This window comes from Calonectris borealis, chromosome 32 (assembly GCF_964195595.1).
Source record: "Calonectris borealis chromosome 32, bCalBor7.hap1.2, whole genome shotgun sequence".
Classification (NCBI taxonomy): domain Eukaryota; kingdom Metazoa; phylum Chordata; class Aves; order Procellariiformes; family Procellariidae; genus Calonectris; species Calonectris borealis.
This window is the reverse complement of record NC_134343.1, coordinates 1,140,556-1,167,306: the sequence shown is the minus strand read 5'-3', so window position 1 is coordinate 1,167,306 and position 26,751 is coordinate 1,140,556. Positions and strand designations below refer to the sequence as shown.

The following is a 26,751-nucleotide window of genomic DNA, read 5'->3' as shown; positions in this document are numbered from 1 at the left end:
GGGTGGTGTTTTTTGTTTTTTTTAATTAACGGTCAGTCGAGGAGGAAGGAGTAGGCGAGGACGTCGGTGCAGCGCAGCAGCGCGGCCGCCTGCACCCCCAGGGGGGTCCGCAGGGCGTCCACCTGGAAAGCCACGGCCTCCACGTCGGCGGCGCCGAAGACGGCGTCCACCCGGACCCCCGCCCGCAGGCAGAATCGCGTGGGGCGGCCCCGGGCGGCCGCCAGCCCCCGCAGGTAACGCTGCCGCAGGGCCGCCCGCGCCCCCTGCGCCGCCGCCGCGTCCCCCCCCAGCAGCGCCTGGAACCGGGGCGAGGTGGGGCTGAAACCGCGGCTGCAGCCGTCGGGGCCCCGCGGCAGCCGTAGGACCCCCACCGGCACCGGCATGGCGGTTCCTGGGGGGGGGAAAGGGGGGGGTGGTCACCCATAGCGTCCCCCCGTGCTCCCACACCCCATGTTTTCCTTCCCCATCCCCCCCCCCCCCGGGAGCTGCATCCCTGTGACGCCCCCACCCCTAAAGCCCCCACTTGCTCCTCCTGCCCCCCCAGACACCCCCAGCCCCTTTCATGCAGCTCCCCGAGCCCCCGTTACCCCACGTGGCCCCCCTGGGCTCTCCCCAGAGACCCCCCCAAAACCCCAAGCTGCCCCCCCATATGGCTTCTTGCTCCCCAAACAGCCCCACGGACCCCTCTGTGCCCCGCCCACAGCCTCCAAAAGACCCCCCCGTAGTCCCCCCTCCCCAGCCCCACGGAGCCCCCAACCCCGCCCCGTAGTCCCCCCTCCCCAGCCCCACGGAGCCCCCAACCCCCCCCCAGTAACCTCCCCTCCCCCACGAGCTCTCCCGCCCCCCATGGTGCCCCCCACAGGTCCCTGCGCCCCGTAGAGACCCCAAAGCCCCTATAGAGACCCCCCCAGCCCCATATGACCCTACAGACCCCCCTCCCCCCCGCTCCCCACAGGACCACGGTGTCCCTCGTGGAGCCCCCCCCGCGCCCCTGAGACCCCCACCCCGCCCGCGGGACCCCTGGGCCCCCAAAGCTCCCCACGGAGCCCCCAGCCCCTTAGAGCCTCTCGGTGCCCCCCCAAACCACCCCCGCTGCACACGCGTGGGAGCCCCGCGCACGCACGGGGCACCGCGCGCTCGTGGGAAGATCCGCGCGGGGGCACCCGCGCGGGACCCCAGGGCGCTCCCGCGGGGCCGCCGGGCCGCGTCCCTCGCACACGCGTGGGGCTGCTCGTCACGCGTGGGGCTGCCGCGCATGCGCGCCGCGCCGCCCCAGGAAGTGCGCTACGCTTCCGCGGGCTGCTTTTCCGCCGCCGCAGATTCGTCGTAACGGGGGGGAAGGGGGCGATACCGGCCTTCGGGGGCCGGGTTGGGGGCTCCCGGCGCTTACCCCGCGCGTCTTCGTTCCCCCCCGCGCTCCCGGTGCGCGCTGCCGCCTCCTCTTCCTCCTCCTCCCGCCCCCTCCCCGCCGTGGCGAAAGTGCGGCGCCGAACCGAGCGCTGCTCCCGCCGCCGGCCCGGAACGGTTCGCTCCCGCAGATTCGCCACCGCCGCCCGCGCGGGTCCCGGAGCCGGAGCGGGGCTGAGCGCAGCGGCGCGGCCTCGCCCCGTCCCCGTTTTCCACCCCCCCTTTCCCTCCCCGCTTTTCTCCGTCCTTCCCCGGCTGCCGTTCCTCCCCTCCCCGCGGCCGTGGCGAAAGTGCGGCGGCGGAGGCGCAGGCCGCTGCGGCGCTGGCGGGCGGCGGCGGCGGCTCCGCTCCGGTGCGCGGCGGCTGCGCCCCCCCTCCCCCGCCCGCCCCGCCGCGTAGCGGCCCCTCAGCGCCGGGCGATGCCCCCGGGGCGGCGGTGAGGAGGGAGAGCTCCGCCATGGAGGCCCCGGGGCAGGGCTGCGGGCCGGCGGCCGCCCCCCCCGAGCCCGGCAACGAGGCCCCGCCGCCCGCTGAGGCCTCCCCGCCCGGGGCGGCCCGGGGAGCGGAGGACGGGCGGTTGCGGCCCGGCGCTAAGCGGGTGACGTTCCCCTCCGACGAGGACATCGTCTCCGGGGCGGTGGAGCCCAAGGACCCCTGGAGACACGGTAACGGCGGGGGGGGGGACGGGTCTGGACGCCGGGTTTGGCTCCTCGAGGGGGGCTGCGGGGTTGGGGCCGGCCCGGTGCCGAAGAGGCCGGAGCAGAGGCCCCGCCGCGGCCCCTCGGGGCCGGGGGAGAGACCCCCAGCCGAAGCCGCCCGGGATCGGGTGCCTGAGCGCGGCCTTTGGGACCCCCCGGAACCGTGGGTCCGGCGAAGCCACGGAGGCGAATCGGTGCCGGCGGCGGGGAGCGGCCGCCCCGTCCTCCCCGCCATCGAAGGCTTCGGCCGCGCTTCGGCCCGGAGGGAAGCTCCCGGCTTTGCCGCCCTGAGCCGGCGCGGAGGGAACGGCGGTGGTGGTTGGGCTCCGCCGGCGCGGTGGGAGAGCTCTGTCCGGCGCCCGGCGCTCCGGCAGGGGTCTGTGCCACCCACCGCCGGGTGACGGTCCCGCGGCAGCAGCGTGGAGAAACCAGCGTCTCTTCCCCAAAGCGTTACTGAAGCTTCGCCTGCCCGAGGGAGGAGAAAGGAGACGACCTGGGGCTCCATCCCTCCGAGGTCCCAGAGGTTTCGGTAACGTCTCCGGATGCCGACGTCCACCCCAGCCCCTCCGGCAGCGCGGGGAGCTCGGCGCGGCGAGCAGAGGAGCGTCGTGTTCCCGGGAAACATCCCCGAACGAGGGGCACGGCCAGAACGTGAGCTCCCGCGAAGCGCCGGCGCCCGTTCTCCCGGCGCCGAGGAAGCGCGTGTCGGCGGATCCGCTGCGGGTGGGTGCCAAACCCGTCGGGGGCTCCGCTCGAGGCCCCTCTGCCGGGCTGGGGGCGGGGGTCTGGACCGGGACGCCTCCAGGGCTCCCGGTAATTGCGTGACGTGGCTGGCTGCAAATTTCAGGACGTTCTTTATACTGTACCGAAACGCGGGAGCCGGCGGGGGATACGGTAAAGGACGTTGCGCTGCAGTACGAGCGCGGCCATCCCGAAAGCTCCTCGCAGGCCGCTGCTTGCCAGGATTCGCACCACGTGCTGCATTTCTCAATCCCAAACCAAACCGCTGCAGTACCTGCCACCAAAAATCATTGGTAACCGGCAGCCACACCTCCTTTTTGGGAACCAAACAAGCCTTTTTAATTTATTTTTTATTTTTCCCGTGTCGCAAGCCAGAAATCGGGTTTCTCCCGAGTCACGCACCTCCTTGGGTGACAAGACCCGTTCCAGTTTCACTGCACGGACGTCGCACGTGGCCTAAAAGGCGCTAGATCTCGTTACGTAGCGCTGATTGATTGTGGTTTTATCGCTCCTCATTAGCCGGCTCATCCCAAGGCGGTGACCGGTAGCCAGACACCTCCAGCAATGGAGAAAAATGGCTCGCTAACGCGTTTGCGTGGTTTATGTATCCTGCCAGCTGCGTTAATGTCAAATTTCTGCTGCTCTGATCCTGCTTTGGATGAAGCCGTGACGTTCACCTTGGCGAAGCGAACCCGGGGCTCCCGAAAACGGACGTCGTTCAGCGCTCTCAAACGAGCCGCTCTCTTCCCACACGGCCTTATCCCGGAGGGGGCCCGGGAAGGGCGGATTCCCCAGCCGAGCTCGCCTTTCCCGAGGCTCCGGGCGCGCTGGCTCAGAGCTCGAGGCTTTCCCCAAAGGCGTCGCGCCCTTCAGGCGTTGGGGACCTTTTCTTTAAAGCCATTTAACCTCAAACTTCAGCCCCCGAAGGCGCCCAGCGTGAAGGGCCCGAAAGCAAATTTCCCCTCTGTAATTAGGGAGGAATCCCGTACGCTGCTGATCGTTGCGGCTCCGTGGAAGCCGGCGTCGTTCGGGGCAGAGCCGGCATCCGGGACCTGCCTTTCCCTTGACCTCAGGAGCGCGTTGCCCGTGACGCCGCTTTTATTCTTCCTCTCACGTGTGGATAATAACTGTTTTTATTTGGGGCTTTATTTACCTCTCCTTCATCATTCATCAGCTGAAATTGCTCCGGCGGACGCGCCTCTGCTCGTTTAACTTCCTTCTGGCTACTTGAATCCAAGGTCTTCCCAGCCGGTTCCGGCAGGGCCGGTTTTGCCGGGCAGCACGCGGCGCGGGGCTCGGCAATGCCGCCGCTCGCGCACGGGTTTGCGTCCTCCTCTCCGGTGCGCTTGCCACCCTGAAGCGCTCGAGGGCTTGGAAGAGGAAGGTAAAGAAGACGTATGGTTTACCGCGAAGCTTCGCGCGACGCGACGCAGGAGACGCGTTTGGAGCATCGTTAGCGTCGTTTAACGGGCTGTCTGCCCCCGGGTTCTCACCCCGCAAGACGGACACTCGATTGTTTCTAAAATCGGCGATATCTGAATGTCAGCAGTTCCCTGGCCTCTCGCGGAAACGCCTTGTTTGAATGCCAAGAGGTGGCTTTATAGCATCGCGTTTCTTACTGACTCAAGCACCGTTGCTTTTTATTTTTTTTTTTTAAATATTTCTCTTTATTTTTTTTACCACCTTTTTTCCCCCCTGGGACTCCTGCACCTTTAAAGCATCCTGATCCGACAGAGCTACCTGAGCTCCCCGAGAAGCGATCTCTCTACAGACCCGTGTCGGGTTCTGTTCGTCAGCCCTCCTTTCTGTCAAACCTTGCCGATTAGCATTAATTATTTCTGCTTTTAATTCTTTATTGCCGGGCTGCAGTACCGGCCTCTCCGCCGCCTCGCCGGATCGATGGCAGGTTAAATTACAACGCTTTCCGCTCTGACCTTCCTCTCCGCTCCTTCCCTTCGGCGGCCGCGGGGCCGGTGGGTCTCTGCCGGCCCCGTACCTCCCCCGACGGAGACGCTGCGCCGGGTTTAACGTGGAAGAACCGAAAGCTCGTCCTGGTTTTTTTCCCCAGCTTGTTTTCCGACGAACCCTGTCTTGATTTAAGCCCGCGCGGGTCCGAAGGGTTGGCTAGGATGGGATAGGCGCCGGATAAACCTGGAGAGGGGAGGTTTTAGAGCCAGACGCTGCTGCCATCCATCTCCCTCGGCTTGCCAGGCTTCCCTGCCGCGCCGGCACCCCGCGGGCACCGCGTTATTCATTGGGAAATGAGGCAGAGCGCAAGACGAGCGGGGAAAAGTGCCCCTTTATCACCTTTCCCCCCTCCTGTGGCTTCGCCAGCCACTTTGTTAGAAAGCTCAGGACCTCCGCGCTTGGGGAGAGGAGCCAGAGGCTTCCCCTGCCGTCGAGACGCGTCTCTGCCATCTCTGCTGGAAAATATAGGAGGGGGAAGACGTTTTCTCCCCATTCCCCGGGATACAGCCAGGAAACCGCCGCAGCGTCGCGAAGGAGCGATAAAAAAAACCCCCGGAGGTGTCGCGTGGGTGAAGTCCTGCCGTCCCAAGCGTTCGAGGTCTCGGTGCGTTTGTTTCGGACGCCGAGCATCGTGGCAGCGAGGAAGCCTGGGTCGCCGCAGGCGTGGGGGTGTCTGCCAACGCCGGAGAGACCCCGGGGAGAGCTGGCTCGCGCCCCCGCCCGCGGCACTCGGGGGGAGAAGCTCCGATACCCACCCGGCCGGTGGGTGCCGTTCCCCCAAAATGGGGGGGGGGGGGGAAGAGCAAATCCGGGTGACTCTGGCACTGCCTTCCTCTCCCTGCGTCGGGCGCCACCGGACCGAGAGCGAAGGAGCCACTTGATTGCCAGCGAACTCCTCTGCTGGGGGTATTTTTAGGGTTCCCTCGAAAAGAAAGTAATTTTCTTCCCCTCGCGTGGAAAGACGGGACGTGAAACCTCGCCCGGGAGAAGCAGCAGCAGGATGCTCCCGAGCGGAGGCGAAGAATTAGAGCTCTCCTTTGGTGACCTCGGGGACGGAGGGAAATCGTTTGATTAGATCGCGTTAAAATCCCCGCCTTTTCCTTGCCTGATTTTGGGACCTACTCCCTGCTGCCTACGTCGGCTCTCGCCTCCGTTTCCTTACGCGGGCTCGAAGCGAGCGCCGGGAGCAAAACGAAGAGAAGTCGGACGTGAGCTCCTGAAAAATCGGCTTTTCTCGTCCGCGGTGCGGAGGCTGCGAAGAGGAGCTGAGCGCAGGCGGCGGCGAACGCCGCCCGTTAATAAATAACGAGCTGTTTGCTTCGGCCTCGCGGCGTCCCAGGGTTGGACGCGGACGGAGGAGCGAAACCCGGCGCGGGCAGAGCGGTTGGGGGGGCACGGAAAGGCTGGGTTTTAAGAGGATTTAACTTATTTCTCGGTGCCGCGTTTCCTCGCAGGCAGTGGGGCCTCTGCATCATCCCGATCCCCCGGGGGATTAAGTGCCTTTCGGGAAAGGTAAATCCCGGAGGATTTGGGGATCCTTGCCGGGGAATCCAGATTTGTTGCTGCCTGAGTTGCGGCACCCCGGGGGGGGCTCCTCGGAGGGGAAAAAAGCCCCGAAGAGCTCGTAGTTAAGGGCAAAACCACGCGTAAACGGGGCTTTTGGGGACTGGGAAAAGGAGAGCGGCACGAGGCCGCTGTCGTCTTCCGCAGGAAGAAGCGTTCCTCGCCTTTTAAACTTTATCCATGACCCTTTCTGGGGTTTTTTTGTTTTTTCCCCTGAATTTTCCAGGCTTTCCGCCGGCGCCTCGTCGCCTGAGCGACCGCGGGTTTTGTGTTTTTGCGGTGCCCGCGCCGTCGCCCCGGTAAAGCCGGCGGCCGCTCTGCCGGGAGCTGTGGGCGAAAATGAATAGAAAATTATGGGATGAAACACATGGAGTTACCCAGGAGGTTGGGTAATACCCTCGTTATCGCTCTTCGGATCTTAATCTGCTGAGCCAATAATAAAGAGATGCCTTACTAAGGGAGTTAATTCTGTTTGGGGACATTAGCGCAGGGTTTTAAAACGGCAGAGGGGGTCAGGACGTGAGCGGGGTCATCGTTTGGGTAATAAATCTTAGTTCTTCGTTAGGGAAAGGCGTTGAAGCCTTGTGCGGCTCTTCTGCGGGGACCGGAAGCACGAGCTCTGGTTTTCATCTCGTTTTGTCCTTTTAACGGGATTATTTTGAGGGTGGACTTTAAAGAAGGGGGAATCCAGGACGCCGTCGGGGATGTTCCGAATGGAAACCTGCGCCGTCTCCCGCCTGCTCTTTCTAAAACCAGATATTTGAAGCCGCCCGTAATTCCACCCGAGCCAGGAGTCGGCCGCGCTTTGCTTGCTCAAGTCGGCCGCCCAAGCGTCTGTAAATATGTATTTTATCGGAGCTCTTTGCAGAACAGCTCTGCTTTTGTTTTACGGACGGAGTCAGCAGCGTAAAACCCTTCTGCCGGCTCCGGAGCAGCTGAAAAACACGTGTCGGTGCCACGGGATCGGCGTCGGCCCTCGTCTGCCGCCCTGCTCTGCCAAAAACAATTCGCAGAGATTTCACGGGTTTTTTGAAGGCGGATGTTACAGAGACCGCAAATATTTGCCGCTGAGCCGCAAGGCAAAGAGGAAATATTAACGTGGACTCGCGGGCTTTGTTACCGCGGTCGGGCGGGCGAGCGGCCCTTTGCGAAGGGGGAGAAGAGGAACGGGCAGGGATGGGATGCTCTAAAAACCAGCGTGAAGATCCTTTTTCATTAAAACCCCTGATATCTAACGAGGAAATTCCCTCGGAGGGTCTCGGTGCTGATCCTAAGGATCCGTCGTCGGGGCAAAAGTAAGAACGTTTTTCACGGATCTGAGTTTCGGAAGAGCGAGGTGGCCTCGGAGCGAAGCCCAAGCCTTGCAGGGAAGAAGAAACTGCTCGCTCTTGGCGTTCAACCTCCTTCGGGGCTTCAGAAGAGCAAAGCCGAGATCAAATCCCAACTGCTCCTACCAGCAGCCCCACCAAGGCGATCCAGAGCCGCCCCAGAAGGGTTATGGACCGGCTGGGTGATCTCCCGCCAGGACCGCCGCAGGGATTGCCGGTTACGGGGACGTACGGAGCGGGCGCCGGGCTCGCCGGCGTTCTTGGTCTTGCCCGTGCGGTTCCACGAGCGGTCGCGACGCCGGGGGCAAACTCGGGGCGTTTTCCAGCGCCCGGCAGATGCAGGAGCTCCAGGTGGGAGCAGAGGCGGCACCGGCGGTGAGGCCCGGAGGAGACCCGGGAGTAGCTGGAGATCTGGATCCCCTCGTGAGCGTTTTAACGGCGCGGATGAAATCATCCCGGGGCGTTCTTTGGGAACGGGGAGTCGCTCCGATCCTCGTGGACCGCGGCTCCTCGGCGCGGGGCTCTGCGTGAAGAAGGACGTTGGAAGCAGCTCGAGATGGACCATGGGGGCTTCCACCGAGGTTCGGCGAGCGCCGCGAGGTGGGAAGGGAGATGTGCCGGGATCCGCACGGAAGGAAGCGGAAGCAAATCCCAGTCTTCCAGCAATAAGAGTTGTTAAAATTTAGGACTTCCACCCAGGAGAGGGCAGACTGAAGCGTCTTCCTACCGGGAACTAATAAAAACCAGATTAGCAAAGCGTGCTTGAGTTCAGATTTGGGGAGAAATCCTTCAGCCAGGACATTTTGGAGCCGGGTTCGCAGCTCCCGGGATGCTCGTCCGCCTTGGGACAGCGGCGACTCTCCTTTACGCTCCTCGCTTTCCCGAAATCGCGCTTGATTTTGTTTTTTTTTTTTTTTTTGAGGAGAGCGTTCAGGTGGCAGATGGGATCAGAAACGTTGCGGTGCGCTGCTCGTCCCCTCGCTAACTTTAATATTTCTTTTTTTTTGTTTTTTTACAGATGCGGGGCTCGCTCGGCCTGGGTGGGTTTTCCTCCGCAGCGCCGCCTTCAGCTCCCGGGGAATCGGCCGCCCGGCGCGTCCCCGCGGCGCTTCGGAGGAGCGAACGCTTTCTGTCGCGTGGGGCTTTTGGGGCGTGAAAGCGGGGTCTTAGGTCTCGCCTAGTTAAGCGCTCGCTTGGGGTGCGTTTAAAGCTTTTTTGCTCGGTTGGGTGGCAGTTGTCCCCGCCAACCCTCACCCCGGTGACCTGGGAAGGGTCGCGGGGTTAAAAACTGCCGAAACGGCGTTTTTTTTTTTTTGGGGGGTGGCGCGGCCGAGCCGGGGCACGGCGTTGCCTCTGCCACGTGTCGCTCCACGTCCTGCCGCAGACGTGCCCGACGGGTTTGTTGCGAACAGGAAGAAGATTAAAATAGTGGTTGGTTGGTTTGTTCTTTTTTTTTTTTTTTGCCTTTTGCAGCCGGTACGGGTTTTTATCGAGCTCTCCCGATGTCGTAATCCTCGGGGATGGGAGCAGGGAGGGGGGGGGGGGTTGCTTCGTGCTCCGCCAGATGAGGTTCCTGGGGAATCTGGTTTCTCCAGATCGTCTTCTGACCGGGGACGGCTTTAATGTTCGTTCGCGCCGATCGCCGACCCGAAATCACGCCGAAAGCGGAGGTGGGCATCACCTCACGTGGCTAATGATCCGGCGGCGGCTCCCGCCGCCCGCGTCGGCTTCCCCGGCATCCGGAGCGGCGGCATTACCCGTGATTCAGGGAAGGCAGAAGCGGTGAGTAAATGCCGCTCGGCTCGGCGGCGGTGACGGCAGCGAGGCGCCCCTCCCGCGGCTTCCAGCCGAGGAGCCGAATTTCGAGGATGTATTTACTGGATGACAACTCCGGGAGCTTTTAGCCGATGTCTCACTGACTCGGGCTGACCCCCGGGTCCTCCGTAAGCTGCTCCGGTTCTCTCCGGAAGCCGATTAGGGAAAATCTGGCGTTGTGAGGGTGGATGCGCCCTGTCTGGCTCCGTGCCTGCAAAGCCGTCGAGCGCTAACCCCAAAGTTGAAACTAAAGGCAAGAGGAACGTATTTGACGGCGCTGTTTATTAACCGCCGCGGCAATCTGCTGAGGGTCGGGATTTGGCGTCCCGCCGCTCTTTCTAAAAGCTTTTCCGCTCCCGAAAGAGCAGCTTTTGTGCCAAAGCGCGGCTGGAGGAGGCAGGAGGCACCGGCTGCGCTTCTCCGACCCCTTTTCTGCCCGAGCAAGACGGGGCTTGCTCCCGTCGACCTGTTCGAGCAAGCCCTGCTCAGGTTTTCCTTCGTTACGTTGCGTTTGAGCATCCTTAATCCTTATAATCTCCTCGCGGGCTCCTCCGCTGGGCGTAAATCCCGACGGATAGTGAGCGTCCGATGAGGGAAAGCGTCAATTCCTGCAAATACCAAGCGTAACCTCAATTCTTAACCCTGTACCTTTTCAGCCCAGAACGTGACCGTCGATGAAATCGTGAGCGCCTACAAGCAAGCCTGCCAGAAGCTGAACTGCAAGCAGATTCCCAAACTCCTGAAGCAGATACAGGTACAGCTGGCGCGGGTGCTCTCCCTGCCCGGACTCAGCGAACGCGCCCCTTTATTACACGATTCGCCGTCGAGTTTTACGGCCGCCGGCCTGTCAGACGGGAACGAGGACTCCTGTTTTCGTAGCGCGAGCGGGTTTCGGGACAGCTGAAACTTGCCGCAGAGAGCAAAAGCGAAGGAGCTTGCTAGCAAAATATTACGCGTAATTTAACGCGCTGCCGCGTTAAACGTGGAAAACGTCCTGGTTTTCCCCGCCGAAGTTACGTCCGTCTCTTGGGCGGGGGTAGCTCCAGCCCGGCGCCGCTGCCCCGCTCCCGACGTGCCTTGGAGCCGGGGGACGAGACGTGAAACGGGCTCGTTCGCAAAGCGGTTTTATACCTCGGATGTTATTTTAAATGGAAATCTGCGCACGCGGTCGGGGGAGGGAGGCCCGCGGGGAGGCCGCGACGAAGGCTGTGGTTTTCCCTGCTCGCCCGGGGTGAATAAAAGTCCCGTTTAAATCCTCAGGCCTGAGAGCTGCACACTGGAGCACCGTGTTTAAAGCTCTTCCCTTGGCCTGGGAGGGAAGATCCTGGCCTTTTCACCCCCGGGCAGCTCCGGTGCCTCCGTGTGTGGAGACAGACCCTCATCTTCATCGGCCACCCTTCCTCGTAGAGCTCCAAGACCTTGTCCCGGGGAGGGTCCCCAGCTCTCCCCGTGGCTCGCACGGATCCAGCCTGCAAAGCGCCGTAGGTGGCAGCTTTGATTTCCAGTGAACCTCGGGCTGAGAGTTCCCATATTCTCTCTTCATTTGGGGGAGGATTTGCCCAATTTGTCATGTCCCCTCGTTATTTTAGGGCGTGAATTCCCCTCCCCTTCCTCCTCCGCCTCCCGAGGCTGAAATGCTGCTTTTGCTTTTGCAGGAATTTAAAGATCTGGCTCCCAGGATAGACTGCTTGGATCTGAAAGGTACGGGGGGATCCATCACCAGGGGATTTTATTTCTCTTCTGGGCCATCCTGGTGTTTCAGCCCGTTCAGGCCCTCGCTGGGGTCGTGCTCCGGGTTGGGGCTCCTGCGGGCCGGAGCAGGAGAGCGCCTTAATCCCAGCAAGAGCAGAAAAGGAAGCGGCAGGGGTGTTTCTGTGTGAGGAATATTAACGCCCCGGTCGAGGAGCACCGAAACAGCAGCGGGATAACTTCAGCAGCCGGGCTGTCCCTCGCCACCGTCCTCCTACCCGCTGCCTCCCGAAACGGCTCGTTCGGGGCAGGAGGCAGGGCTGAGCCGAAGCGGGTTTGCCGGAATACTTTTCCGACCGACGTCTCGAAACTCCTCGCACGGTGGGAAAACTGGAAAGCCGTTCCAGTTGATTCTCCTGACGGCGAACGTCTTGAACGATGGCTTTTGTGGAACATCTCCAGGAGGGCGACGAGGTCGCCTCCTTTTTCCCCGCGAGGTCTCTGCTAGGCAAATATTTGACGAGGGTTTTTTCTGGCAGCAGGTCGCTGCCTCGCTCCTCCTGCCTTCTGCTGGTCTCCTTCCCTTCCTAACGAGCTTCTTCTCCCGCTCTGCGCTGGGAGATGCCTCCCAAAAACAAGCCGGCAGCCGCAAGAGCAGCCGCGCAGCAGGGAGAAGACGGAATGGTCGGCGTTGGCCGTTCTTCCTTCCTGAAACCGCCCCCCCCCCCCCTCAAAATAAAATCATTTACAGGCCCCGTCGCCATCATTTGGACTCAACGTCGCCAGACAGGATTTTTTTCTTGACTTCTTACAAATCCCGCGGTCGTCGGCTGGCTGGGGCGGCCGGAGCCCGCGTCCCCCTTCCCCTAGAAGCGGGGGGGTTCTCAGAAGACCCCAAGCGATGCAGTTATAGGCGTTATAGGCGTTGCTTTATGCCGTTATAGGCGTTGCTTTATGCCGTTATAGGCGATACAACGCCGGCGCGGCCCCGGGCTCAGCCTTTAGCGAAGGGTTCGTCGTCCCCCTCCGCAGCACTTGCTTCGCGTGATTCTTTCCCGCTTCTCCCCTGCGCTGGACCCCCCCTCACGGCGGTTATTGCGACAGAAACAAAGCTCTGGGTTTATTTTAAGCCGCGTTTCACCTTTTTCACTCGGGCTGGTGTGGGATGTGACCTCCTCCCCCTTCCCGACGTTGTCGGGAGGTGACGACAGCTCACCCTGGTCTTGTTGAGCGAATTCCCAGCTCCGCAGGGCGAGATCGGCTCCGGCGCGGAAAGGGCGATCTGTTTGGGAGGCGCAGGCCGGTTCCCCATCGATCTCGCCTTCGGGGACGAGGTTGTACCAGCCGGGGAGGCGCTGGGTGCCGGAGACCCCCGTGGGGGTGCCGGAGACCCCCGTGGGCGACCGTTTGCTGCCGCGTTTTCGGCTTTCGGTGTTTCGGAGGGGATCGGTGGGGGTGGCAGCCAGGGTGCACCAGGCCCGGCTGCTTCGTTCTTCGTAACGGGGGACAGGATCTGCTGGCGTTAGGAGGAAAGGCAGAGCTTCCGCCTCCGCGTTTGCGGGTCCTCCCCTCCCCAAATTCAGTTTTGCCTGGCAGAATCGCCCGACGCGGCGTCTAAAAGCAGCCGCTTAGCGGGGGAGAACCCCCTGGTTTTCAAACGGACGTAGCCCCGTAAGCCGGGGGGCTGAGCTATCGCGGCTTTTCTGCCGGCTGGCCGGCGCCGGGCCTCCGTAACTTGCTGCTGCGAGGGTGGTCCTAGGAAATAAGGAAATAAAGAAGTAAATAAAAACCCCAAAGTCTTAGGAAATGTTCTCCAGGCAGCTTGTGCCAGCGCTTCCCTAAATTGAAGCGTGAATAATTTAATTTGTCAGAGGCAGGGAAGCAGCCTGCGTATTTACAAGGCGCGTGCGGGGATTTAATTTCGACCCCGGCGTGCTTTTATATAGCAAAAGGAGGAATCAGCCGGCCCTTAGTTTGTCAGCGGGGATGCTCGGAACGTAATTCCAGGTGGACCGAAGCTGGTGAGGGGCTGGCTCGTCGGGAAGACGGCTGTCTGCCCGGCGGGGAGACAGAAATCCCGGGTTTCGGTGAGTTTTAGGCGGCGAAAGCGTCGCTGCTGTGGCTGATTCTGTGTCGGGTGAGCAACCTGGTTTATAGCTGGATTTCCAAAATCCTCCGAGCGAGAGACGTCCTTTCCGAAGCCTCCCTGCGGATCCCTCTCCCGCTTTGCGGCGCTGCTGGTGAGCCCCCGACCGCAGCTTTCGGGGCTCCCTGCGACGGCCGGTCCTCGGCCGTTAACGAGAAATCCTCATCCGAGGCGATGCTTTCTGCTGCTGGGTGAATAAATCACCGTGAGCGCCCAATATTGGGTTTGAGTTTCCCTTCGGGCGGGTTGTTTGGACGGGGGGGGGGTGCTGCCTCCGAACGGGGGGAGAAAGTCGCTTTTCCACGCGTCCTCCGGCCAGCTCGGGGCTCTCGAGCTCGCGCCTTACCTGCTGAAGCACCCAAATTCACTTTCTTCTGCTCTTTTCCCCAGGGGAGAAGCTGGATTACAAAGCCTGCGAAGCGCTGGAAGAAATTTTCAAACGGGTCCAGTTCAAAATTGTCGATTTGGAGCAAACGAGCTTGGATGAAGATGTAAGTGGCCTTGACCTCTCCCGGCTTCTCGTTCCTGTTTCGCAGCTAACGAGTTTTGTGGTCAGTCCTTAGCTCCTCCTGGGCACCCACTTATTTTTTTTTTGGGGGGGAGGGGGCTGTGCTGTGTCGCTGTACCCCTTCCCTTCATACCCACCCTCTTATTTCGATCTGCTGGCGCGGCGTTCGCCGCTCCGAAAAGAAGAGGTTGCTCGGAAGCCCGGGTGGCCACGAAACCCTGAGGCGTTTTAAATACGTATTTTAAAAGCTGTTCTGAAAGCTGAGGGGATTGCGGCGAGCTGGCAGGCGGCTTTTCGGGGCTGAAGGTGAAGCTCAGGCTCCCTTCTGCGTGTCCCATCCCGTCCCGACTTGCCTTCCTCCTCCCTCGCCGCGCCCGGGGCCCTGAGTTCCAAGTCGCAGCGGCCGAGCGGAGGAGGTTAAAAAATGAAGGAAGTGGTTCAAAATTAGTTTAGCCGCCTCCGATCTCCGCTTCCCCTTGCCCCGGAGCATCCCCTTTCAGTCCCGGCGTCGTCAGAGGTCTTGTTTTTCCCGCGGCGTCCATCCCGATCCCGAACCTGTCTTGTCCGCGTTTCCTCGGAAGCTTTTCGTGCTTTTTTCCCCCCCTGGTTTTTCCCCGCTCGAGGAGCGCTTTGGGGAGCCGCGAGCTTCTTGGGGGGCCGCTGCCCGCGGCCGATACGAAGAGGGGAAAAACGTGACTTGGACGGTGGCTCCCGGCCCGACCCCGTGACGGCGCCGGCTCCGGGCCGCGGCGGTTTCTCCCTGACCCGGCTCCCGCCTGGCCCAGGCACTGGGTGCCCGATCCCGCTGGGCTGCCGGGGGGCGGCGGGCACGGAACGGGGCTCTTTGGGGGGGTGGGCGAGTCCCCTGACGGGGCCGCAGAGCAGGGACGCGTTGGCTGAACTCGCGCCGTCTTTGGCTGTAAAACGATCCCGGGCTTCGTTCGATTCGTTATCTTACAGGAGGAAGGATTACGCGTTAATTATTTAAACGTATCCCGGGGCTTCCAAGCTGGAGGGTGCAGGCAGAGAGATTGCAGACCTCTTTTGCGCTTTTCTCTTCCCGTTGCGTTAGAGCGAGACCGTCGGCGCGGCACGAGGTGTCCGACGTGTCTCCGCGTCCGCTGCCGGGGCGGGGGGGAAACAGCGGCGCGGGGGGGGGGGGTTGACGCCGGCCCCGAGCCCTCCCTGTCCCTCCGATTCATTCACCTTTTTCCAGACTGGCTCACCCGGCACCCGGATTCTTCCCCTCCTCGTCTCCTGTCGGGGAGCACCCCGTTTCCAGCGGAAAGTCCTGTTGTTCCCCGAAAACCTGTTCTTTCTTTTGTTTCCCGTTGATATTTTCCAGTCCTCCAGGTCTCTCCGCATTATTTTGTTTGTTTTTTTTTTTTTTTCTGGAAGCCTCGCAGCGCTTTTGCGGCTCTTCCCTGCCCGCTCCGGCGTACGTTTCGGCTAATTTTCTCCAAAGAGGGTTCATTATGTAATTAAGCAAATTGTTCCGCTTCTGCCCTAGGAGCTTTAGACGTTTCACAGGCACGAGCGCTGCTCTGCTCATCCCTTTCACTCCTCACCCTGCTATAAAGCTGGGGGTTTATACCCTTTTTTTGGGGTTTTTTTTTGGTTTTTTTTTTTAGCCCGGTTGGATTATCGGGTGGTTTTGTGGCCGGGGAAGTGTCACGGCTGCCTGCGGAGCTGCGTAACCCCGCAGGGAGCGGACAGGCGCCGAGCCGATAGCCCGGCCTCAGCGCAGGTGGAATATCCAGGAAAAAAAAAACAAAAAAAAAAAAACAAAAAAATAACATTTTCCCGTATCCTCGGAAGTGTCGTTCAAGTCCCCGGTGCCGCAGCCCGCGCCGGCCGAGTTCGCTTTCTCTCCCGGTGCCCAGAGGGGCAGGGTGGGGGATGAATCCCGCCGCAAGGTGCCGTCTCGGGCTCGCTCGTGGAATTTCCGCCCCGCGGCACGGCGCCGGCGTTCCTGCCGCAGGCTGGCATCCCGTGCCAGGCCTTGCCGGGTCCCCGTCTGCCCCGGTGATGGTCCCCAGGCACGTGCCCGATGGCGGGGACACCGGGAATAAGGCGAGATGCCTTTTATTTTTTTATCCTCCTGGAGCAACCGTGGGCAGCAAATCTGCCGAGAGTCCCTGGAAGAGGCTGGAGAGACGCGGGGGGTCCCGGCTGTGCCGTGGCCGGGGGGAGCACCCCGGCTTCTGGGGGCTGGCGCGGAGGTGGCACGCAAAGCGCCGCGGTGCCAGCGGGCACGGGGACGGGCGGACTTGTCACCTGAGGTGCCAATTTGTTTGAAGGAGGGGGTTTTGTTGCCTGGGCTGCCTTGGCGGGGGGTGGGGGGGGAGCCGCGGACCTCGTCTGCAAGAGCTTAATGACTTAAATAGCGGAACGGTGACGTGAGGTCGTGCGAGAGGCGTCCGGAGGAGCCGACCTGCGCCCGAGCCGCTTGCGTCCTAGCACAGCAAAACCTCTTTTTATTTTTATTTTTTATTTATTTTTTTTGTTTAAATCTCTCCAACCCCGCTCAGCCTCCGCCCGCCCGCTTAACGCCGCTTTTTCCCTCTGCCTTGGTTTCGCAGGGCGCCTCGGCGTTATTTGACATGATCGAGTATTACGAGTCGGCGACGCACCTCAACATCTCCTTTAACAAACACATCGGCACCCGAGGCTGGCAGGCGGCCGCCCACATGATGAGGAAGGTTGGTGCTCGCTCGCGAACGTTTTCGGCACCCGCTTTAACTCCCTGCGGCTACGCGGGTGGGCTCGGGTGCGTCTCTCGAAAAGACTCGGAAAAGACCGTAGGTGTGGTTTTGGGTTCGCCCATCCGGAAAACCACCCGGTTCAGAAAGACCCTGCTTAGCCCAGGGCTCGGAGGCAAGGAAAAAAACCAAAAATATCACTCTTCCCACCCGCCGCGAGGTTGCTCAATGCCTTGGCGAGCACCGGGAGCAGAGAAAATGGAAATGCAGATCCCAGCAAAAAAAAAAAAAAACAAACAACCAAACCAAAGAGCAGGCTGTTATTAGCGGCGTGGTGGCGGGGTCGGGCTCTCGAGCTGGGTGTTCATTATCTTTACGGCGGGATGACGAGCGCCGGTGTTTGGCTTTGCAGGGCTAATTAACCTCGTCGTTCGGCGCTTGAGTTCACTCCGAAAGCCGAGCGCAGAGGAGGCAGCGTCTCCTGTTTCCCCGCTCGGGGCGCGGCGCAAAACCGCCCTTGAGCCGCAATTACTGCTCGACCTGCTAATTTTCATTTCGGCCCTGCCGATGTTTCACCCAGCGCCCTCGGCGCGTTGCCCAACTCCGCTTGGAAAGCCGACGCGTCCCCGTAGCGTTCCCCGCCGCGCCGGCGTCTTAGCGGCGGGGCTGATATCGGGAACTGGAGCTCGCGCGGTGCAGGCGATGCCCACCCCGTGTTTTGGAGAAGCCGAGTGTCGCCACGCGGCGCTGGCCGACCCCGTAGCGATGGTTTAAAACCGGCTGCGCCTACGCAGGTGCGGTGAAGGAGCTCGAGACGCCCTTGGGGCTCTTAGGGAGAATCCGGAGTTGTGAAAGGGCTCGCGTTAGCGTGGGAAATGGTAAATCAGCCAAACGGCGGCCGGCGGCGTGCTGCCGATCTCCAGCGGGAACAGACGGCGCGTGTGACGCCAGGGAAGGGTCTCAGGGCTTGGAGGCAAAGCCCAGGCAAGGGACGCGGTGGCTCGACGCCTTCCCAGACCCCGGATCCGGAGAGCTCAGGGGAGCCCGTCCTGGGGTGTGGAAGGACGAGGGAAGCTTCTCTTTGGAGAACGTGACGCCGCTACGGTCACCTGAAGCGCGTCCTCCCCGTGCTATGGCTTGAGGGTGACGGCGGGGAGGGGATTCTCCGGGAGATGAGGGGTTTATCTGGAATGGGGTGGTTTGAGCGTGGAGCTCGGCGCGGCCGTCCCAGCCCGTGGGGTTATCTGAGTGGTTCCTTCTGGCTCTTTGCCTCTTATCTGAAGCCCGTGGGGTGACCAAAACGATGTTTCGGATGGGCGTAAGTCATCCCGGGAGCTCTTATCTCAGCAGCCCGGAGGTGGCATCGGTGGCCGGGATGGGACTTGACCTGTAGAACAGCTCAGCCTTAAGCCCGACCTAGAAAAAGAGCCAAAAAAACCAGCGGCCGAGGCTGCGCGGGGCCGAGCGCTGATCCCTCGCGTGTCCTCCCCCCCCAGACGAACTGCCTGCAGTACCTGGACGCCCGAAACACGCCCTTGCTGGACCACTCGGCGCCCTTCGTGGCCCGCGCCCTGCGCATCAGCAGCAGCCTGGTCGTCCTGCACCTGGAGAACGCCAGCCTCTCGGGACGCCCGCTCATGCTGCTGGGTGAGTCACGGCAGAGCGGCACCCAGCTCGGGCATCCCACCCGCCTCCCAGAACGCGCCGGGCTCGCCGTCGCGGCGAGATCTCGGGTCGGTCGCCGCCGGCGTGCCCGTGCCGACGCGTGGCAGCGCCGACGTCTGTCCCGGGTGGGAGGTGGGGTGGTTCTGCGCCAGCCCAACCCGCGGGCAGTGGGTGTAAGACAGCGCTGGGCGGCCCCCGTCGTTAAGGTAATGAATTAGTGATAAATGACGGCCGGGCCGGAGGTAATGGCAGTGTTGTGGTAGCAGCAATGAGCTCAGGGTTCTGGCAGGGGAGCGTTTCTGGGGTTTAGTGGGTCGTTAGGTTGGCCTAGCTGGGGAAGGGCGACGTGCTGGTGAGGGCCACGTGCCCCGCAGGAGGGGATAACGCCCCCGGCCGCGGGCAGCCCCTTCATGGAATCAGGGAATCGTTAAGGTTGGAGAAGACCTCTGAGATCATCCAGTCCAACCGTCAACCCAACACCCCCATGCCCACTGCACCATGTCCCCAAGCGCCTCATCTCCACGGCTTTTAGATACCTCCAGGGGTGGGGACTCCACCACGTCCCTGGGCAGCCTGGTCCAAGGCCTGACCACTCTTTTTTTGGAAATTTTTCCTAATGTTCAATCTAAACCTCCCCTGGCGCAACTTGAGGCCATTTCCTCTTGTCCTATCGCTGTTACTTGGGAGAAGAGACCAACCCCCACCTCGCTACAACCTCCTTTCAGGGAGCTGTAGAGCGCGATGAGGTCTCCCCTCAGCCTCCTCTTCTCCAGGCTGAACACCCCCAGTTCCCCCAGCCGCTCCCCATCAGACTTGTGCTCCAGGCCCTTCACCAGCTTCGTTGCCCTCCTCTGGACACGCTCCAGCACCTCCATGTCCTTCTTGTGGTGAGGGGCCCAGAACTGAACACAGGATTCGAGGTGCGGCCCCACCAGTGCCCAGCACAGGGGCACGATCACCTCCCTATTCCTGCTGGCCACACTATTTCTGATACAGGCCAGGATGCCGCTGGCCACCTTGGCCACCTGGGCACGCGGCCGGCTCACGTCCAGCTGCCGACCAGCACCCCAGGTCCTTTTCCTCTGCTCCCTCCCAGCCGCTCTGCCCCAAGCCTGCAGCGTTGTGGGGTTGTGGTGGCCCCAGTTGGCCTCGTTGGACCTCACACGTTGGCCTGGGCCCATGGCCCCCGCCTGCCCAGGTCCCTCTGTGGACCCTTCCCAATCAACGCTCCCGCCCAGCTGGGGGTCGTCTCCCAACTGAGGGAGCACCCGATCCCCTCCTCCAGATCCCTGATAAAGAGACGGAACAGGGCTCGTGCCGGCGCGAGTCGCCGCCGCTTCCCTCTGCGGGCGGGAGGGCAAAAAGGGGCTTGTGCCGGATCCCGCTGCTGGCCAAACACCTCGGAAATCCGGCCAGGGATTTCGGCCGGCGTCCCACCCGCGGCCGCGGTGGGTGCCGACGCAGCCGCGAGCCCGTGCCGGGGGGCCGCGCGTTCCCGTGGCACCGCTTCGGGCCCGGACGGGGCGACGAGCGCCTGGAACGGCGCGACCGGGACGCTCCCGAACCCGCGCGTCGCGACGTCGTGAGCGCGCCGGCCGGCGGCGCCTCTTCCCGCGAGCCGTCCCGGTGCGGGGCCGCGGGTCGAGGTGCCGGTTTTCCGCCTTTTCAGCCACGGCTCTGAAGATGAACGTGAACCTGCGGGAGCTGTACCTGGCCGATAACAAACTGAACGGGCTGCAGGACTCGGCGCAGCTCGGCAACCTGCTGAAGTTCAACTGCTACGTACAGATCCTCGACCTGAGGAACAACCACATCCTGGACTCGGGTGAGGCCCCTCGCCGCTCCTTCGGCCCCCATTCCCTGGAGTTTTGACCCAGGCGGGGAGGAATTCGGAGATGGGGCGCAGAGCTCGGAGTCGGGGGGGGGGGGGCGGCCGAGCCGAAGCGGGAGGGTTGGGTAGAGCCGCTTCGCCACGTCGGAAGGATTTTGGCAGGGTAAAGCTCTCGGTTTTTAAAGCGAAGATCACGAGAGAAGCTTCGCTCGCTTCCCGGGGCCGGGCTGCGAGGCTGCGGGCAGCGAGGGGGAGGCGGGGATGCCTCGTGCCTCCCAGTTGCGTTTTTCGCCTCCCTCCGTCTCTCGCTGCCGACTGGTTTTTCTCCTCGCTCCCCGGAGCCGAACAAGCGGCCAAAATCTAATATCAACCCAGGAATTGCGAAACAACCCCAGCCCCGGCCGGTTCTGGTTGGCGATGCCGATTACTCGGCCGCGGTTTGGTGGAGGAGCCGCGTTCGCTCCGCGCGAGCTGCCCGGCTGCCTTCGCCTTGGGTATAAAGGGAGCCGAGCGTGACCGAGTCGGATGTCACCGGCGCTGTTGTGGCCACCCGGATGGGTCCCACCCTAAGGTGCAAATATTAATTTGCCGCCTTCCAGGTCAGCTGCCACGTCCTTCGCATCTTTGGGCGCTTAATAACGAGCGGCGCCGGGGCCGTACGCGTCGGAAGTCGCTTGCCGGGCGTCGCTGTGGGTTTGCGCGGCGTCGCTGGCGGTGGGGTGCTGGGCGCTTCGCGAATAAATACGTTCGCGGTAATTTAAAACAGCGCCTGCCCTCGGCCCGGGCAGGATTGGGCCGGGAAGGTGGGATCCGCCTTGGCGAACTGCTCCGTATCCCGTGTCTGGCGAAGGAGGGGGACGGTGACCCAGAGGAGGGGGACGGTGACCTAAAGGAGGGGGACGGTGACCCGAAGGAGGGGGACGGTGACCCTAAAGGAGGGGGACGGTGACCTGAAGGAGGGGGGCGGTGACCTAAAGGAGGGGGACGGTGACCCTAAAGGAGGGGGACGGTGACCTGAAAGAGGGGGACGGTGACCTAAAGGATGGGGACGGTGACCCGAAGGAGGGGGACGGTGACCCTAAAGGAGGGGGACGGTGACCTGAAAGAGGGGGACGGTGACCTAAAGGATGGGGACGGTGACCCGAAGGAGGGGGACGGTGACCCGGAGGATGGGGACGGTGACCCGGAGGAGGGGGACGGTGACCTAAAGGAGGGGGACGGTGACCCGAAGGAGGGGGACGGTGACCCGGAGGATGGGGACGGTGACCCGAAGGAGGGGGACGGTGACCTAAAGGAGGGGGACGGTGACCCGAAGGAGGGGGACGGTGACCTAAAGGAGGGGGACGGTGACCCGAAGGAGGGGGACGGTGACCCTAAAGGAGGGGGACGGTGACCCGGAGGATGGGGACGGTGACCCGAAGGAGGGGGACGGTGACCCGAAGGAGGGGGACGGTGACCTAAAGGAGGGGGACGGTGACCCGAAGGAGGGGGACGGTGACCCTAAAGGAGGGGGACGGTGACCCGAAGGAGGGGGACGGTGACCCTAAAGGAGGGGGACGGTGACCCTAAAGGAGGGGGACGGTGACCCGAAGGAGGGGGACGGTGACCTGAAAGAGGGGGACGGTGACCCAAAGGAGGGGGACGGTGACCTGAAAGAGGGGGACGGTGACCCCAAAGGAGGGGGACGGTGACCCAAAGGAGGGGGACGGTGACCTGAAAGAGGGGGACGGTGACCCAAAGGAGGGGGACGGTGACCCGAAGGAGGGGGACGGTGACCTGAAAGAGGGGGACGGTGACCCGAAGGATGGGGACGGTGACCTAAAGGAGGGAGTGCCCACCCTGCGTCCCCCCGCGCCGCGGGCACGGCGGGCAGGGGGTCACCCTGAGTGCGCGCCCCGTGTCCCCGCCGCGCCCCGTGTCCCCGCCGCGCCCCCTGTCCCCGCGCCTCTGGCTCCCTCCCCGGGGCTTTCGTCCTCGCGAGCTCCAGCCTCGCGCTAATGAATTTTATACGTCGAGAGGTTTAATTGCGCAGAGGGGAGCGATGGCGCTTTGCTGGCAGCCGGCGTCAAATCAAGCAGCGGGGGGGACGGCGTTGGGAGACGCCGCCGACGCCGGAGCTTGGCCTAACGGACGCCGTGGCGTTCTCCGTCGCTGCCCCTCCGTCCTAACCGGGATCGGGCAGCGCCGGAGCGGAGGGGCCGGATGGACGGAAGCGAGGAAAGCGCTGTTGGAGCCGGCGGGGGGAGGGCTGACCCCCGGCTCTTTTCCAGGCTTGGCGTACATCTGCGAAGGGCTGAAGGAGCAGCGGAAAGGCCTGGTCACTCTGGTTCTGTGGAACAACCAGCTGACTCACGCCGGCATGGCCTATCTGGGGATGACGCTGGTGAGTAGATCCCGGCGCCTTCCCCACGGCTTTGCTCCCGGAGAGACGTCTCTCCCGTGGGGCCGGATCCGGGCAGCGTACGGGCCGAGGCGGTGCCCCTCGGCCTCCTCCGCTGCTCCTCCCCGGGCTCGGCGGCGCCGTTAGCGGAACAGCCGTGATTTAAACCCGCTCGGGCTCGAGCCGGACCCGCCGTCCCCTCCAGCTCGAGCTTTTTTTTTCCCCCCCCCGCGGGTACCCACAGCCTCACACGCAGAGCCTGGAGACCCTAAACCTGGGCCACAACCCCATCGGGAACGAAGGCGTCCGCAACCTGAAGAACGGGCTGATCGGGAACCGCTCCGTCCTTCGCCTGGGCTTGGCGTCCACCAAACTGACCTGCGAAGGTGGGTGGAGGTCGGCGCTCACCGCCTGCGCCGACCGCGGCCCCGCTTCGGCTGGCCGGCCCCCCCCCCCCCCCCCCCCCCGAAAGCGCGTGGGGTCCGCTCCGGTCCTCGGGAAGGTGCCTTGCTCCGGTTCGGGGTCTCTGCGGGGGACGCTACCCAAAACGCCGCAGTCGGCGTGTCCGAGGCCACCTCCTCCCGTGGGTTTGGCGCCTCTGGCGTCACCTACGCCCTGCGGAAACCTTTTCGCTGAGCACGCGGGGTGCCTGGGAGCTGGCACCCAACTCCCGCTGACGTCCCCCCCCGCGCCCCGTCCCTCCCAAAATACCCAAGAGGCCACCCCGAGGAGCACCGGCGGCGTCACCCACGGCTCTCCCGTCCCTCGCAGGCGCTGTGGCGGTGGCGGAATTCATCGCCGAGAGCCCGCGGCTGCTGCGCCTGGACCTGCGAGAGAACGAGATCAAGACGGGCGGCCTCATGGCCTTGTCGCTGGCGCTGAAGGTGAACCACTCGCTGCTGCGCCTCGACTTGGACAGGGAGCCCAAGAAGGAGTCGGTAGGGAGCGCACCCCCTCGCCCACCCCTCTCTTGCCCTTCGGGGTCTCTCTTTGAGGCCCCCCCCCAAGAGGAAAACGCCGTCCTCGAGGACGATGCCTCCAGGCTTCCCCTCGGCTCGGCCGCTTTCTGGTTTTTTCAGCCGAAATTAATTCCTGCCCAACCTGCGGCCGCGTGGTTTTGTGCGAAGGTTGGATGTAAGATAACGGCTGCTTCCCGGCCGGCAGCCCCGCGCTGGGGGGGGGGGCTGAATGCGCCCCGACACCGCAGCTTGTGTCAGGGGGCGATTTCTGGAGGTCTCCGGTCCAGCCCCCTGCTCCGAGCAGGACCCGTCGCTCGGGATCCCGCTCCGTTGAGCGTCCCCCGGGACGGGAGATCCCCCGATCCTGGTGGGGATCGTTTTGAGAAAAAGCCGTTGGGGCGTTTCGATTCTCGGGCGATTTAATTGTTTCTTGGGGAAACGTCAGTCAGGGCTGGAGGAAGAAACCACCCCGTTACGCCGTGCCTGCCTGGAAAATAAAGATGGAGCCGATTATTTTTCCCAACCCGCTGATTTCTGAACGTTCCAGGTGACCGGCGGGTTCTCTTCTCTCGCAGGTAAAAAGTTTCATCGAAACCCAGAAGGCTCTCCTGGCCGAGATCCAGAACGGCTGCAAGCGCAACTTCATCCTGGCCAGAGAGAAGGAGGAGAAGGAACAGAAGCTGCAGCAATCGGCTTCGATGCCGGAGATCACCGTGACGGAGCCTCTGGAGGAGGGTCCGGCAGAGGACGGCCGAGACGGCAGCGCCGCCTCTGCTCCGGAAGAGGGGGAAGAAGCCGGGGAGACCCCGACGGCCTCGGAGAACGGGAACGTGGAAACGGAAGATGACGCCAGAGGCGATGCGACGGACTCCGATTCGGACACGGACGAGGAGGCGGACGCTGGGTTAGAGACGAAGGACTTGAGCGAATCGCCGAAACGCCTCGACTCCGCCGACGCCGCTCCCGCGCCCCAGCCGCTGCCGGCCACGGAGAAGCCGAGGGAGCGGCCGCCTCCCGTGCGCATCGCCGAGGAATCGCAGCGCGACGCCGGTGCGGGGAGTCCTGCCGCCTCTCCGGCCTCCGCGCCCTCCCAGGGAAACGAGAGAAGGATTTCGGTTTCCAGTCCCGGGCGAGGCCATAAAATCTTTGTGGTGACGCGAGTGGAGAGCCTGCCGGAGCGAGCCGCCGATGCCGCGTGCCCGCGGGAGGACGCCGATGCCGCCGCGAAACCCGCTGAGCCCCAGAGCGCGGCTCCGGCCACAAAACCTGAACTCCCGGCACCGCGGGCGAACGGAGCTCTTCCCGAATCCGCTGCCGACACGGTAACGGCACCGGCAGCGCCGAGCGCCGGCTCCGATCCCGAGCGGGGCGACCCCGCCGCCTGCGAGAGCGCGGCCCACGACACTCCCCTCCCCAACGGGCTGAAGACGGATTTTGCGCGAGCGCTTCCGGAGGCGTCCTCGGACGGCGATGGGAAAACGGGGAGCTGCGCCGCCGAGCACGGTAAGAGCTCCAGAGCCGAGCCCCCCCCCCCCATCCCCGAGGATCCCGAGTCCCCGCTCCGGCCGCGCTCTCCCAAAACGGCTGCGGGGCAGCGTGGCGGAGCCCGGGATGAGCGCGGAGCCGTTCCCCGTGCCGGCGTCTTGCCAGGGCTTTAAATCCCCCGCTGCTTTCCCGACGGGATGCCCACGGGTGCGGTAATTTGTCGCTGGGGGCGTTTTTCCTGGGGGGAATTTTAACCCGAAGCGAATCTCCCCGCGCTTAAGAGCTTCGTTCTTTGAAGCGCTCCTTAATTAGACTCCCGAAGGAGCTGAAGTTAATGAGCCCGGCGGGAAGCTCATTGAGCCTCTTCGTTAGCGGTCAGGTTAACGCCCCGCGTTCCCCCGCGTGCGATTTTTTTGGGGGGGGAAACGGGGAAAGCGGGCGGGCGAAGGGAACGGCGGCTCCTTCCTTGCAGAGCTGAGCTGCTCCAAGAACGAGCAGGAGCTGGAGGAGCTGCTCCTGGAGGCCAGCCAGGACGCGGGGCAGGAGCCGCTGTGACCGCAGGTGAGCGGGGACGGGGCTTGGGGACAACCCTGGGAGCGTCCTGGAGGGTCGGGGACCCCACGGCCGCTCTCTCTCCTCTCTCTCGCAGGTCTTCGGGGCCGCTCGGCGTCGAGGGGAGGCTCCGGCGTAGCTTTATTCTCTTCCCACTCCACACAATGATTAAGAAACCAACCTCGGGCTTCAGGACAAAGGGTTATTTTAAAATTGTTTTTCCCCCCCCCCCCCAAAAAAAAACCCCAGGTTTTTCTGCCCCCCAGACTCTTCCCCAGGCGCCCGACTCGCCTCCCCTGCACGGGGGGGGGACCCCGCTGTGTCCCCAGGGCAATGGAGGGAAGGAAAGCAGAGAAAAACGACCCGGCCGGGGCCGTCCCGGCTCCCCAACCCTCGCCGGACCCCGACCCGACACCTTCGCCTTTTCTTTCTCTTCTCTCTCTCTCCGAGGGGGGAGACCCCCCCGCCGGGGCGAAGGCGACGCGGCCCTCGCTCCCCCCCCCCCCCGGGAGATGAAAACCGCACACTACAGGGCCCGGCGGCGGCGCGTGCCGGGAGGAGGACGGAGGGCTGGCGCGGTCTGGGCGGCCGTCGCCCGCGGTGGGGAGCGTCTGTCACTAAAGATACCCAGGACCGGCTGCGTCCGCGGCCATAATGGTTATTTATTTTGAAGTTCCTTTTTTTTTTTTTTTTTTTGGTTCGTTTGTTCGTTTTTGTTCGTTTTCGGTATATATTTATCATCAGCTGCAAAGTTACTGGGTGGGGATTTGAGAGGATGGGTGTTAGAATTAATTAATTCCTTCCGGGCTAACCTGCAACTGAATTCCTGCTCCTGGGCTGCCGGAAAAAAAATACCCAGAAACACAAAAAGCAGCGTCGGTGGAGCCCCCCCCCATGCAACCCCCTTCCCCCGGGGGGGGCTGCGGCTTCCAGGGGGGGCCGGGGCTGGGAGAGGAGCAGCCCGGGGGGCTACCAGGACTCGAGCCGCTTCCTCGTAGCCGGCCGTGCCGGCGCGGCGTCTTGGTTGGGGGGGGGGGGGGGATCCGAGGTGGGAATCCCGGCGTTTTCTCCATCCCGGCTTCCCAACCTGGAGCCTCCCCAGGGAGAACCAGCGGGCGAGGGGGCTGCCGCAGCCCCCGGCGTGGGGTGGGCGTCCGCCGGCGGTGACACCCGGGGTCCCCGTCCCCCCCCACCCAACCTCTCCCCGCGCTCCCCAGGGACGGCCGAGCCCCCTCCGGACCCGGCGGCCGGATTTCTCAGGGAGGGTGCGGGGTGGGGGGGTGTGGGGGGGTCCTGCCCGGCGTCGTCGGGGCG

General features: G+C 63.3%; 2 protein-coding genes across 7 annotated transcripts; one reads left to right on the top strand and one right to left on the bottom strand.

Annotated features, from left to right (window-relative positions):
• Window positions 1–3: 3 nt before the first annotated feature.
• Window positions 4–1,404, bottom strand: GEMIN7 (gem nuclear organelle associated protein 7). Of its 2 annotated transcripts, none has more exons than XM_075134543.1 (2): window positions 1,124–1,404; window positions 4–391 (listed from the first exon to the last, which is right to left on the bottom strand). In XM_075134543.1, the coding sequence occupies exon 2, from the start codon at window positions 381–383 to the stop codon at window positions 33–35; it is 351 nt and encodes a 116-aa protein (XP_074990644.1). In that variant the 5' UTR covers window positions 384–391; window positions 1,124–1,404; the 3' UTR covers window positions 4–32. The 2 variants fall into 2 exon arrangements, with proteins under 2 accessions (XP_074990644.1, XP_074990646.1); XM_075134545.1 differs by having other exon boundaries at window positions 1,196–1,261.
• PPP1R37 (protein phosphatase 1 regulatory subunit 37) lies at window positions 1,404–25,664 on the top strand. 5 transcript variants are annotated; one of them, XM_075134455.1, is made up of 14 exons: window positions 1,981–2,072; window positions 2,554–2,756; window positions 10,177–10,274; window positions 11,176–11,221; window positions 13,746–13,906; window positions 16,446–16,565; window positions 18,062–18,212; window positions 19,900–20,055; window positions 22,332–22,444; window positions 22,686–22,827; window positions 23,213–23,379; window positions 23,976–24,903; window positions 25,358–25,446; window positions 25,535–25,664. In XM_075134455.1, exons 2-13 carry the CDS (start codon window positions 2,648–2,650, stop codon window positions 25,438–25,440), a joined length of 2,274 nt encoding a protein of 757 aa, XP_074990556.1. In that variant the 5' UTR covers window positions 1,981–2,072; window positions 2,554–2,647; the 3' UTR covers window positions 25,441–25,446; window positions 25,535–25,664. The 5 variants fall into 5 exon arrangements, with proteins under 5 accessions (XP_074990553.1, XP_074990554.1, XP_074990558.1 ...); XM_075134452.1 differs by lacking the exon at window positions 2,554–2,756 and having other exon boundaries at window positions 1,404–2,072; XM_075134454.1 differs by lacking the exon at window positions 2,554–2,756 and having other exon boundaries at window positions 1,413–2,072; window positions 13,746–13,846.
• The last annotated feature ends 1,087 nt before the right edge of the window (window positions 25,665–26,751 follow it).

What these genes read in the sequence shown, in the direction of transcription:
- GEMIN7 (XM_075134543.1), bottom strand. Translation starts at nt 383, where the DNA reads ATGCCGGTGCCGGTGGGGGTCCTACGGCTGCCGCGGGGCCCCGACGGC.
- PPP1R37 (XM_075134452.1), top strand. Translation starts at nt 1,865, where the DNA reads ATGGAGGCCCCGGGGCAGGGCTGCGGGCCGGCGGCCGCCCCCCCCGAG. An exon ending in AGACTGCTTGGATCTGAAAG is followed by an intron (nt 11,222 to 13,745) that starts GTACGGGGGGAT and finishes TCTTTTCCCCAG; the next exon opens with GGGAGAAGCTGGATTACAAA. An exon ending in CCTATCTGGGGATGACGCTG is followed by an intron (nt 22,445 to 22,685) that starts GTGAGTAGATCC and finishes GGGTACCCACAG; the next exon opens with CCTCACACGCAGAGCCTGGA.